The sequence below is a fragment of the Eurosta solidaginis genome, chromosome X (genome assembly GCF_040869045.1).
Source record: "Eurosta solidaginis isolate ZX-2024a chromosome X, ASM4086904v1, whole genome shotgun sequence".
Taxonomy (NCBI): Eukaryota; Metazoa; Arthropoda; class Insecta; order Diptera; family Tephritidae; genus Eurosta; species Eurosta solidaginis.
Window position 1 is genome coordinate 56,966,617 of NC_090324.1, and position 13,645 is coordinate 56,980,261.

Below are 13,645 nucleotides of genomic sequence, written 5' to 3' on the forward strand. Positions count from 1 at the left end.
AAGCCCGGCCTCCATAATAAACAGATGGCAGAAGCTCAAGGCCCTCCATCAAACCTTCTGCCTTCGTTGGAAAACTGAATACCTTTCCGAACTTCAAAAACGAGTGAAGTGGAAACAGTCAAAGCAAAATCTTAAAGTGGATGATCTAGTTGTCATCAAAGAGGACAACTTATCTCCCAACGAATGGAGGTTAGGCAGAGTCGTCAACGTACACCCCGGCGAAGATAACCGAGTACGTGTAGTCGACCTCATAACCGAGAAGGGTCAAGTCAGACGACCTTTGGTCAAACTGATCCTTCTTCCCACGGAGATAGATTGTGCGAGGACCAAAAGCTTCGCTTAACAATCCCCCCGTTCCTCCACATCCCTCCGTTCAAAAAAAAAAAAAAAAAAAAAAAAAAAAACTTCTATTTTTTTCATTTCAAAAAAAACCATCCCACTTACTCGTTATTCCAGAACGAGTATACCAGAAAAGCCTTTACGCAGACCCTCGGTCTGCCACAGAAAGCAAAGGCACTCGGCCCATAATCCTTTTAAAATTTTCAAAATTTCAAAACCCAGCGCTCGCCCACCGAGGCCAATCAACCACCCTAATGCAGATCCCCATCTGCCACAAAACACTTATTTTTAATTTTCACAACCAAACCCCATTTCACTCACTCACCCCGAGCGAGGACACCAGAACCCTAACGCAGACTCAGGGTCTGCCACAGAACGCAGATGCACTTAACCAAAGAATCGTGGGCACAATTATTAATACAATTGTTGCAATATGTGGAGGCTAAGTTGGGCAAAAATGCTCAGGAGCCGCCGGCAACGCGAATCCCGATGCGTTTATTTATGGATTTCAAGCCTGGCGGTGGCCTATGTATCATCTTCAGCACAATGTTTAGATTTCGTGCCGAGCAACGCGAAAAAAATTTTGATTTTTCCGTTGGTAAAAATCCACCACGTAAAGATCCAAATATCCAATTGGTGATTGACATTGAACAAGCGTTGGTTGAGGCAAATCTTCATCGTATACATTATATTTACATCAGACCAGAAGTAAGCAAAGATTTAGCACAACGATTACGTGATATACTAATTACCAGACGTGTAGAAATCGTATTCGATGAGGATGAAGCTACTCACATTATATATCCGGTGGTTGATCCTCATCCAGATGAATATGCACGACCAGTTTTTAAGCGCGGAAATCATGTAATGTTGCATTGGTATTATTTTCCTGAATCATACGACTCTTGGGCAGTAAATACTTTTGATTTACCCGAATTCGTCCCCGAAAATCCAGACTCAACTGGAGAACGTTGGCTTGTTTCGGCATCTTGGGTTTTGGATTTGGAGCAATATAATGAATGGATGGTCGAAGAGGATTACGAAGTCGATGAAATGGGCAAAAAGAAAACACATAAACATCGTATGTCTGTTGATGATATGATGTCATTTGGAACGGATGAAAAGAAACGCGTTTCTTCTGGTGTAAGTGGTACTACGACAGGTAAACAAAAGCGACGTCGTTCACCATCACCAAACACTTCGAAACCTGGCAAACGTAAGCGTTCGCCAGCCGTATTGCATAAAAAATTGCGTAACGAAGATGACGATGAAGATTTGACACGTGACATGGATGATCCACCAGCAGAACCGAATGTTCAAGAGGTTGTAAAATCAGCGCCCATGCAGTCAACTGCTAGTCCAGCACCAGGAGGAAAATCACGTGCTGACAGTGATATGATACCCATTAGAAGTGGCACTATGACAGATTTAGATGATGAAATGACAGGCTGTAGCGCGGCTCCGGCGCTTTCCACTGGCGATGGTGAAAATTCACAAACTGGTAAAACTAGTGACAACAGTAATACTCAAGAGTTCTCTTCCTCTGCCAAAGAGGATATGGAAGACAATGTTACCGAGCAAACCCATCACATTATTGTACCCTCATATTCGGCTTGGTTTGACTACAACTCTATCCATATTATTGAAAAACGTGCCATGTCGGAATTTTTTAATGGCAAAAATAAATCAAAAACTCCTGAAATTTATATGGCTTATCGTAATTTTATGATTGATACTTACAGATTAAATCCAACTGAATACTTAACCAGCACCGCCTGTCGCAGAAACCTAGCTGGTGATGTATGCGCTATAATGCGTGTACATGCATTCCTGGAACAATGGGGTCTTATAAATTACCAAATCGATGCAGAATTACGTCCAACACCAATGGGTCCACCTCCCACTTCACATTTTCATATATTATCAGATACACCATCTGGTTTGCAATCGTTGAATCCCCAAAAGACGCAACAGCCATCTGCAGCCAAAACTTTGCTTGACTTAGACAAGCCGAAAGTAATTAAAGATGGTAAAGAAGGTTCTGTTGAAGGTGACAAACCAACACCACAACAGCAGCAACAGCTGCCACAGCAGCAAATCAATAATCCACAACAACAGGGCGTATTGCAACAAACTCAACAACAGCAAATGAATATGAAAACAAAAACTGCACTGGCCAACATGTTGAATAGTCGCTTGGGTAACAGCAATGGTGGGGCAATACAAATACAACAACAGCAACAGACGATGGTCGTAGCAGCAGGTGGCACCCCAGTACCAGAACAGTCGCTTCAACAACAACAGCATCCCCAGCAAATAATACAACATCAAGTTGTGGTCGCTGGTAATGCCCCACAGTCTGGTATGATATTGCATCACAATCATCAGCAACAGCTGCAATATCAACAGCGCCAATTAAATATGGATCAAGTGGGTATCACTTCATCTCCTAATGATAGTGCTTTAAACATGATAATGGAACACGAGACCCAGCAAAATCAGTCCCAACTATCACAACAGCTGCCACGCGAAAGAGGTGATAGATCACCACCTGAAATTAGCGATATTGTATCATCTGTGGCGACAATAACGACCAGCACATCCATGGCATATGTAAATACTCCACACGGACTCTTTCCCATGCCATTGGGCAAGTCATCCAAATTGCCGCAAGTATCAAAAGCCAAAGCAAAATCCAAATTCCTTGGAAAATTTATGGCTAAGGCTGTTATGGATAGTCGAATGTTGGATCTACCATTCTCAATACCGTTCTACCGCTGGCTATTGAATGAAGAATATTCAGTTGGTTTAGCCGATTTGGCACGTGTCGCACCCGAAGTGCAAAGTACATTGGTAAGATTACAGGACGTGGTACTTGAACGCGATCAAATATTAAACGAATCGAAACTTGATGCAATGGAAAAGACTGAAAAGATTGAATCGCTGGATTGGGATGGATGCCCCATAGCTGATCTTGGATTGGATTTCGTTTTACCAGGCTATGCAAATATAGAACTATGCCGTGGTGGTCGTGATACGCCAGTAACAATTCACAATCTACATCAGTACATCTCATTGGTGACGTATTGGTTCCTTGTTGAAGGCGTGCAGAAACAATTTGAGGCGCTACGAGAAGGATTTGACTCGGTTTTCCCGACACAACGTCTGCGTATGTTTTATCCTGAAGAGTTGGAAAATGTTTTTGTGGTTCTGGTGCTTGCAACTACCAACGATGGGACTACCGACTGGAGTTTTTAAGTCTTTAACACCACAGCTAACAATTGTGCGCAAAACACTTGATGGTAATCAAAATCCAAACGAATATTTACCATCAGTGATGACATGTGTAAATTATTTAAAATTGCCTGATTATTCAAGTCAGGAAGTGATGCGAGAAAAGCTTAAAGTTGCCGCGAATGAAGGCAGCATGTCGTTCCATTTATCATAAATATTGCAATGTATAGCAACAAAATTTATTAAAAAGAACTAAGTGCTTATAATTGGCATAACGAATGATACACACATCTTCAGATGCATAAAAATGAAAGAAGTTGCCCTTATGTAAGTTATAACCCGATTCAAATATGATCGGTGGCAAGAGAACCAAAAAGAAGCCCGTTGGCGAAAATACTTCTTCGCGCTTCCAACTGGGATTTTCACCCGACATAACCTTCAAAAACAGACCAATCAATGCGCCAAGGAATACAACAACAATGCTTTCAGGCAAATATTGGAAGCCAGTCATTAACATTGAATGTATCAACAAAATACCCAACATAATAACGCAAATAACAAAGAAAATGGACAATGATGAATTGTGCTCTTGCTCGACAGCATGTTGGTCTGGTAATGGTGGGTCTGCAGTAGGTGTTGTAGCATTTTGTGTATTATTTGCAGGTGCCAATCCTGTAGCCGTAGATATGGTAGCGTTTGTTAATACATTGGTACTGAGTTCATTCGTATTTGGGATTGATGTATTTGATGATAGTGAGGAGGCGTTGATTCCAGCGGATTGTTTGTCAGCTGATGGATTGTTGCTGAATGTTGATTGTACTGATGACTTGTCTCCGGCGGAGCTGATATTTGGCTTACCACCACTTAGTGTTATATTCTGTGTGGTTTTTGTTGGTTGAATGGCAGCGGCGGAGTCCGATGGTTGGATACTTTTATTTATGGCTGTATTATTACTTAATGTGGCATTAATACCATTGGCATTATTTTCGCCCACTGAAGTTTGGACCAGCAAACAAATAGCACGTGCAAAGCCGCATGCCATTATTTTGCTTTTAAACATTTTTGCTGTTGGAGTTGACTGCTTCGTTTTATAGGGTTAATTAAGCCATTCGTATTATATTTTCCTTACTTTTTTAATTTTGCAAATTTACAATATTCACGAAAATTCCAATATACAATTTTTACTACTTTACAACAACAAAACTAACACGTCTACTCAATTAAAAAATTAGCAAGCGATTGTACTACGGCCACGCGCCGTAGTAAAAATAATGAAACAACGGAAAAATTCTTTCGATTAGTCCCGTTTGTTTCAATTCTGAGAAATTTACATTCTATACACGGGTGTGTATGAATGTGCACAATTTTTTTTGTCTTTGCGGCTGGTAAATATCTACCAGTGCATGGACTTTTGTAAAGGCAAAATGTTGGGGCACTGAAAATGGTAGTAGAAGTTTCGTGAAAACGATAACTACGGTTTATATTGGTACCAAAAAATTCCCAATTTATCGTAAAACAAACAAATCACAAATAAATCACATCCCAAAACGTCTACCTACCACAACCATTTTCCAAGGTACCAAAATTACTGCCGCCAAATAACCAAGGTCAGCTTGCTATCGTTTACGTAAAACTTTTTATTTTCCTTCAAATTATTCACAAAAAAAAACAAAAAAAAAACTGAGAAAAATAGCGCAGAAAATATTCGCGTACTCAGGCATTATATTTCTCCACTCAAAAATTTATTTCCTGTTTAAGTTCTGCACAAATTTTTTCAAAATTTATTGATTTGATCAGTATCGCCCCCTAATGGTAGTTGGGTGGGCTCTGCAATTCAATACTTTAAAATTATCGCAGTATACAGTATACGTTTTCAGTGCGAAAATACTGAAATATTGGTAGAATCTGGGTTTTGGTAGCGGTAGTAGTAGAAAATGAAAAATGGGCCAAAAAGGTATGTCAAACTACCAATGCGGTAAAGTACGGGCACTGACTGCCCATATACTTATACCAACGTATGTACATACATGCCGAGTTTTTAAATCTACATTATATTAGGGATGCACAAAATGATGCAAACGGGTACCGAAGAACCCGTTTCCGAAAAATCGGTACCGGAGCCAAACACCCTTCGGGAACCGTGCCATTTGCTAAAGGCCATCAATTAAACCGGACTAGAAGCGTATTTGGGGAAAGGTTGAATAAACAACTCTCATAAATAACCGAAAGGTAACACAAAAAGAGGAAAATGATACATTCTACAAATGATTCTCCTCATCCAAAACGAACATTTTTTTATTTTTTCTTTACATCGCATACAATTTTGCTGTCCAAACATTTTTTTTTGTGGCGGGCAGGGAAGTTGTTGGGTTTTAGCACCAACAACACAAATAACAGCGACTCAAAAGAACCCACGCTATACACTTTCTACCCGGTTCGGCACCAGAATGTGTGAACCGAAAATCGTAAATGCTCATTTTCTACAGCACTAGTGTGCCCGTGGCCAACTAAAACGCTGCCGGGTGACACAAAATAAACAAAATAAGGCACTAAAGACCCAGGCACATAACGTGCGGGGAAAGAGGCCATGCACATAATGCACGCCACATATGAATCTTTTTTTTTGCAGCGACAGATGTTTCCCCTTATGCGCGCGTTAATAAAATTTCCCAAATGCCCAATAATACAACTAGGGACCACTCGCCCATGCACTTTGACAATGACCCGACCCATTGAAACCTATTTCACTCCTTTCAGGAAAATGGGTCGTTTTGCCGCTTTAAAACGTAATGCTGCCACGAACGCAGCGCGTTATTCGTCGGAATGCCGAGTGTGTCTTGAGCGACACCCTATCCGCTTGTGCCCAACCTTTCGGGCGAAAAGGCCAGAAGAGCGCCTCTACGTAACCATTCGCGAAAGCTACTGCGGAAATTGTCTGGCGCCTGATCACCGCTCTAACGCGTGCCCAAGCCAAGGGCGATGCAAACGGTGCGGCGAGAAGCACCACACGATGCTGCACATCGCCTCGATCGACGAAGAGGAGCAGCTATTACGAGAAGCCCGCTCCAAGCCATGGAGCATCCAAGTGGAAGAGGAGCTAGATTCACCCCGAGAGCGGCTAGACGACTCAATCTCGTTATATGCGTCGGACGCTGGAACGGAGACTGGACCTCTTCGTCCACCCCGAAACCGAGATGCCAGCCGAACCGGAGCGGAGACGCGGTCTCTTCGCCCGACCACAACGCCTACAGCCAAATCATTTCGACCACTTCTGCAGCACGAGAGGAAGCGGCTCCAACAAGGGACAGCGACAGCCCAGCGCCATACATATAACGGCCGAGCGGAGACCCGGTCTCTTCGCCGGCAACCCAGGAACCCCCAACGGAGACGACATTCGCGCGACCGCAGAGCGGAGACACGGCCTCTTCGCCTGCACCAACGAAATCAGCCACAAGATCGTAGCCACGGAGGCAACACGCTGCAGCTCACCACCGTGTCCACCTTCCGGTCAGGGCTCGTAGCCCAACATCCAGCGGCCACCGCCACCATGATACCAACGGTAGCGATCACACCCACCGCGGTCGTGAAGATAGAAGCTGGGGGGCGGCTACACCTCGTCCGGGCCGTAATTGACGGATGCTCCCCCACCACCGTGATAGCATATGAGCTCGCCCAGGAGCTCCAACTCCCGGCCAGCAACATTGGCGGGCAAGCAGGATGCCTACTACGCATACGAGGAAGACACGGCCAAAATAAACGAATTGCAACCCATGCGGCGGTCGTGTCAAATTTTCGGCGAATGGCCCCCACGACCAGCGTCGACAGCGCCATAGCATCCCCGTACGCACATCTCCGTCTGGCGGATCCACAGTTTTATTCATCCGCCCCGATCCGCCTCGTACTAGGGACAGACGTATATGCCGAAATAATGCTACCAGGGATTCTGCCCACCACGTTTGGCCCTTTGCTGGCTCAGAGTACCATCTTCGGTTGGGTACTCTCGGGCACAACCAAGGCCTAACATCAAAATGTTCGGTAATGACCGACACAGATGAATTTTTTTATACTTTGTTATTTTTATTGAATTTTTGGTGTACACAGTTGCAAAAGACCTGCATTGTGAATTCGTACCAGCGAAAAATCTTTCGATTCCTCCATTGCCATACCTGCGTGTCAAATAATAGCTGACAGGGAGAACGGCAGTCGCGAATGGCCAGATAATGGAATAAGGGTTTGTTTTTTCTTTTGCTCGCCGTTATTAAATTGAAGTGCCATGAATTGTACATTTGTTTCAAATCAGCTTTCTTTTAAATTTGTATACCGAAAATCAGACTACATATTAATATTCATTTCTATAATCAAGTTTATAGATTAAATTTGAGCCACCAGCTATGCAGGCATTTTAAAATATGTAAATAAAGCAATATACCAGTCGTCTACAGAAATGTTTGAAAACCACTGGTGAGCTAATGATTTAGTTAATCGAACAACGATTGAACAGGTGATCGAAGCTGTTTACTATTGTGCACATTTCTACCAAACCTTCGCCACTTGTATGAATTCACAATGGAGGTGTGCGTTTAAAATCTTGTATCATTACAATAAGTTATTTTTATTGAATTTTCTTCATACACAATTCTATGCTTGTTCATTTCCAATGAATTTGTAATAAACGGCAAGAAATATGAACACGTATATCTTCTTACTTCTTTTCGCAATCCCTAGCTCTAGGCAAACCTGGCTCAGGCCTTGAACCATAACGCGAATGTGCCGAATGACCGAGGCATCAGCAACCAAGCTCGCACCCTGCGCAAACCATCTTGCGTGTCGCCAAGCCGGCGGACTGGCCGACGTTATGTTAAGTTAGATATAATTAGTTATAAGTTTTTTATTTTTTCCTCTTCTTCACGGTCGGTGATCCTTGGCGGACTGTGACGTTGCGTACCGCAAGGGGGGCGGCATGTTTAGGCCCAATGCCTAACTTTTACCTGATTGACGGCGCCCCTCCCTAATGTTTTAATAATATTTCCAGCCACCCACACTCACGCCTACATTTGTGTGCATGCATGCACATGCATGCGTTTCATACACATGCACGTGTGTGTGTGCAGGTTGTCAGCACCCATGCACGTATATGTGGGGGTGGTTGTATGTGTGGCTTTTCCCCTCCTTAACACCAGAGGACTTTTTCGCGGCTTAGCGGTTGTCCTCAACGGGATAACCGGTCTCTTTTATGATCGACCGCCAAGCAGTTCACAACGCCCCGGATCACCATCGTCATTTTTGCGACATTAAGGTAACATTATACCAATTGTATATTTTCCTTTTACTTTCTAATTAAATAATATTTTATAACGAGGCAAATCCTCTTGTGTTTCTTTATTTCATTTCGAGAAACCCATAAACCCGAGATCGACCCGTGTGCGCCATTCCCATTGCCGGTTTACGACGCACTCAGGCCGAACAATACTTTATATCAAAAAAACAGATGCAACTTAAGGTGGATATATAATATTTATTTATACTTACATAATGCATTTTTAATGGGAAATTGGCAAACATATTACTGGCACTCGGATGTTCACTGTCGGCGGCAAATACTAGTGATACCCAAATACCTTCGGCGTCGGCTGTCAAATCATCCGGTAGACCAGGTAAACCTTCTACAAAAACTTCACTTTGTCCCGCTTTGGCACCTTATAGGTGATATTTCATCAAACGCACTCCTCCAGTTTCGGCAACAACAACGAAATCTTATTCTTAACGGCCGCGGCGACAGACAACTGAAAAGTGCCACAAGGAAAAAAAATGCAAATTTGTATTATCTAAAACATACTGAATATCTACACATTATAGTATGCAAACTTCTATTTCTAGCTGCTGCTTAGCACAATTGCACCCAGCTGATAATAAAATTTGATGGCTGATTTCACCTTGCTACATAAGATCCGTTTTTTTTTTTTAAATTTTTCTTTCACTAAAGGTCGAGCCGGACCAATTTGAATTGAGTGATGAAAAAATGCTGTTTTTACATAGAAGTTACTCATTTTCACTCCCGCAACATACAATTTTTTTTTTCGATTTAATTATTCTAATTTTGGAGATCGCTAAATAATTCAAATTTTCCGCATCAAGATTTTCGAATCACCTTTATAAATTTTTTGTTATACGATAAGCGTATTTTTTGATCAGTGTACAATAGATTTGCCTTAAGCGCACTGCAGCAACCTTTTATTTGTATACATTTGTATTATGTATGACTGTATGTACAAATATGAATTTAACAACACATTGCAGCTGTCTGTTACTATCGCTCTTTATGAGTTTTTGCAATCTCTTGCGTTAAATTACCATTATTAAAAATAAATTTACAAACAGCTCTTACCTTTTGCAACAAGCCAATGGTTTGCAATACTTTGTGCCACTTCCTTAACGCTGTTTCATGACCAGATTTCTTGTTGACGTAAAGGCTCGACCCAATCTTGATTTGAATTTGGCAATGTTTGCCATTGCGCCAAATTCAGGATGCGAGCGCGATGGCTCATATCATTCGCAAGACGCTCCCCCAAGGACCGCAACTTAATAGCACATAACTGTGTAGTATTTAAAACGCAAATAGTTGTGCATCATACTTTTAAATGTAATTCTTTTTATCCTTTCTTCCACCTTTAACTGCTACCACTAAATTGTGTGGGTGGAAACCACACACAAGTCGTTATAAAACAAGTACAATGGTCTCTGTTGATTTTCACAAACAACTTGTGCACGTTTTAGTTGCTCCAGTGCGGAAACCCATAGTTGAAGCTCAAAATGTAACGTCCCATGCATCCAGGCAACATCAGCTTCGCATTCCAATTTTGTGCGCGCGTCAAATGCCCCGAATCACACAACTACTGTAGCTGCTTCTCCTTCTGTTTTTCCGACATTAACAGCATTTAGACTCTTTGACCATAATGATTATAGGAAAGTTCAATTTCACAATTGGCATAACCTTCTTCCAATTGAGCAATAACAGCGGCCTCAACCATGTTTAATTTGCTTTTCAAAACGACACTTAAGATACGCATAAACTTAACTGAACAATATTAAATCTTAAACAAATTTTTGCTTGAGCTTTAGACGTTATTAAATAATGGCCACTAATAACTCATAAAAATTCAATTTGTCACGCTCCGTCAACACATTGGTCTCGCTTGTGAAAATTTCTGTTACACGCCCACGGCTAATACAGCTTAACTCAGCCAAGCAAACGTGCATATGTACTCATGCACATTTTTAGTGCCATGTAAAGGAATTTGAACAAATACGTGGAACATCAACAAAAAAGGAGTGATTTAAACCACAGCTGGTTTATATTCGTGTATAAGTAATCGATTTTTGCAGAAGTTAGCTGCGAATAGTAAATACTAAAGTTTCTAAGGTATAAAGACCTAGCGAGGTCCTCTAGCCACATATATACATACCTACAAACAAACGCGTACATCCTCCAGCTTGTTTAGCGGTGGTTTTATATCGAAAGGACAGTGGCCTTTTGAAGGTGAAACTACAGCATGACAACGCCGTCAGCAGTGCAACGAAGTCAACGTCAAAGATGACATTAACAGCGAGTACGTTATTCTGGAAAATGAAAATTTTAAGTGCATAATTAGAACATTGCAGTGACAGGCAGACATTGTTTAAAGTGTTTTCGATTTATATACCTAGAATATCTGCGATCACAACAACCAAACCGATGATTGCCATATCCCAACAAGGTATAAGAGCAGCAATTGTCTCAGTTTCTTGACCAGATTCGGTAACGCCATTAGTGGCGAGTGGGCGAGAGCGTGGAATTAAATTCTCACGCGTCATAACCGTGGAGACAGCCCAACGATACAATACATAGCTGAACTGCTCTTTGAACGCTTGGCCCATCGGATTGAATTTGTGAGCACGAGGTGCTTGTACAGTGCAATTGTAGAGAAACGCATATTGGCGCGCAATCGCTTTGCATTGACGCAGGGCCGCGGTTAATACATTCGAACCGCATAGCATTTCCATTTCCTTCGAAGTAAAATACAATACCGTATTATATTTCTCCGGCAAAAAATCAATGTAAGGCTTCCAAAAGCTGTCTGGTTTCAAAGCTTCTAGCATAAGAACGTAGGACAATTTCAAATTAGACATTGAGCCGAATTGTGCCGGACTCTCTTCTAAATCGAGATTCCCCTCTGTGAGTATAAGTTTGCGTGGTATGCTACAAAGCAATTCATCTTCGGCTATATTGAGTGTAGCTTCCAAACCCAGCTCATACCCGGGAAATTGAGCTATGCGCACCCCATCATAACGCACGCAATTTGCGCTGACCCAACTATAGAAATTTTCAATGTTTGCCAGGCGCGCAGTAATGCTTGGATTGGATGTTGAGCGTTGCAGCGGCGCTTCAAGTATTTGCACATGATGCAGAAATGACTGTATTTCAGTATATTGATCCCAGCCTTCTTTCGGGTTAATGGGTTGTTGGAAGCAAATTTCGAAAAGCGTTTTAATGAGCGCACTCAATTCATTACGTTTTTGTAGCGTGAGTGTAATTTCTTTAACGACGATCATATTCAGGAAGCTCGCCAATCGTTCAAAAGCGCAAAAGCCATGTAATTTGCTTTTCCACCCATCTATTAATTCCGTCCTCACCTGGAAAGAAAGAAAATGAAAATTAACAATGTGTGTAAAAATTATAACTGATGCGTACCTCGTTTTTTTTTTTCAATGACAGGAAATTCATTGAAGGGTAATACAATCCACTTTCACAATAACACAAGGTACACTACAAAAATTCATATGGTGTTGCCAGATGCTAGGGCGGCAAACCGGGAAAAACGCGATCACATTTATTTTTTTCCCCCTGCCTTCCTTTTTTGGGCCGTGTTTTACGAATTAATAACCTGAAATAATTGATCTTCTATAAATATCCTATTACCACCCAGATCAAATACACCTGATTTCTTATAGTGGGGTTAATGTAGAATGTATTTATCACATTTTACAATAGTTTTTTGCTGATTACACTGTAGGGGCGTATATGGGCGGAACGCCTCAACCGATGCCCCCCCCCCCCCCCCCCCCGAGGACGGCGGCAGGCCAAGTAACCGTCGTTTTACACAAATAGGGCTCGGCTTTATAACCAAAGGCAACCAGTGCCGGATCTCCGGGCGAGTATAGTACTCGAAGAAAAATCCCCCAATCCGAGAAGGCCGGCACCAGAACCTTGCCTGGGCACGTGCGCCGACTCCGACCGTCAGATGTCCCTGCCCCTCGTGCAGGCTCCGCTGCTCCCAACTCGTGGTACTGGCTTCACAATCTATAGAAAACAAATGAAAAATAAGAGAGTTTCAATCAATGTTTATCTCAGATTAAGGAATAAATAAAACTTACCTCTGTTTTCTTTGGCACGTTCGGCATCCTCGATGCTGCTTTAAAATGATTAATTACCCTGCAAAAACGCTCTCGTCACTCCACGTCATTTGACTAGTCATTTGACAGTCATAGGTTATTTTCATAATCACATTTGCTTGGGCGCGGGTAAGTTTTATGACCTAATTTTTTGTAGGGTGGCCACACAACCAAATACGTTCCACAAAGTCATCCCCGTGCGCCATCTGTCGGCAAAATACTTACAGCCGGCCGAAAGCTTACCGCGTGGCTACACTTAAAGCCAAATCTGTCAGATCGCACACGAAGCGCACCGTCATAGAGAAGTACTTGCCATTTTAAACAAATCGCGTGGACATAAAGATAATTTACATAAAAACCACGTTGTATACCGAATTTATGTTCAAAATAAATCCAAAAAAAAAAAAACACAAAATTCAAGGCTCTTGTGCAGCTAACTGCCTAAGTAATTGTAGCTTGTTGCCAACCTCTTGCGAATATCTTCTCAACACCCAACTCCCCTCAAATTCTAAACCCCGACCAATGACAATTACCACTTTTCAGGTCCAGTATGACCCGGTACACGACTCTACGCAGGAAGGCGGAACGCATGGCCCAGCGGTACCCGAAACCATGCCACCTGTGCGACAAACGACATCCGATC

General features: G+C 42.2%; 2 protein-coding genes across 2 annotated transcripts; one reads left to right on the top strand and one right to left on the bottom strand.

The window, feature by feature from the left end:
* The first annotated feature begins 497 nt into the window (after positions 1-497).
* Positions 498-4,411, top strand: LOC137235428 (SWI/SNF complex subunit SMARCC2-like). Its single transcript, XM_067758411.1, is given in 2 exon segments — positions 498-3,575; positions 3,577-4,411. Coding segments are annotated over 2 exon segments (3,066 nt in total). The 5' UTR covers positions 498-720; the 3' UTR covers positions 3,788-4,411.
* A 6,734-nt stretch (positions 4,412-11,145) lies between these two features.
* LOC137234950 (actin-histidine N-methyltransferase-like) lies at positions 11,146-13,011 on the bottom strand. Its single transcript, XM_067758246.1, has 3 exons — positions 12,985-13,011; positions 11,274-12,243; positions 11,146-11,190 (listed from the first exon to the last, which is right to left on the bottom strand). The coding sequence occupies exons 1-3, from the start codon at positions 13,009-13,011 to the stop codon at positions 11,186-11,188; spliced, it is 1,002 nt and encodes a 333-aa protein (XP_067614347.1). The 3' UTR covers positions 11,146-11,185.
* Positions 13,012-13,645: the final 634 nt, after the last annotated feature.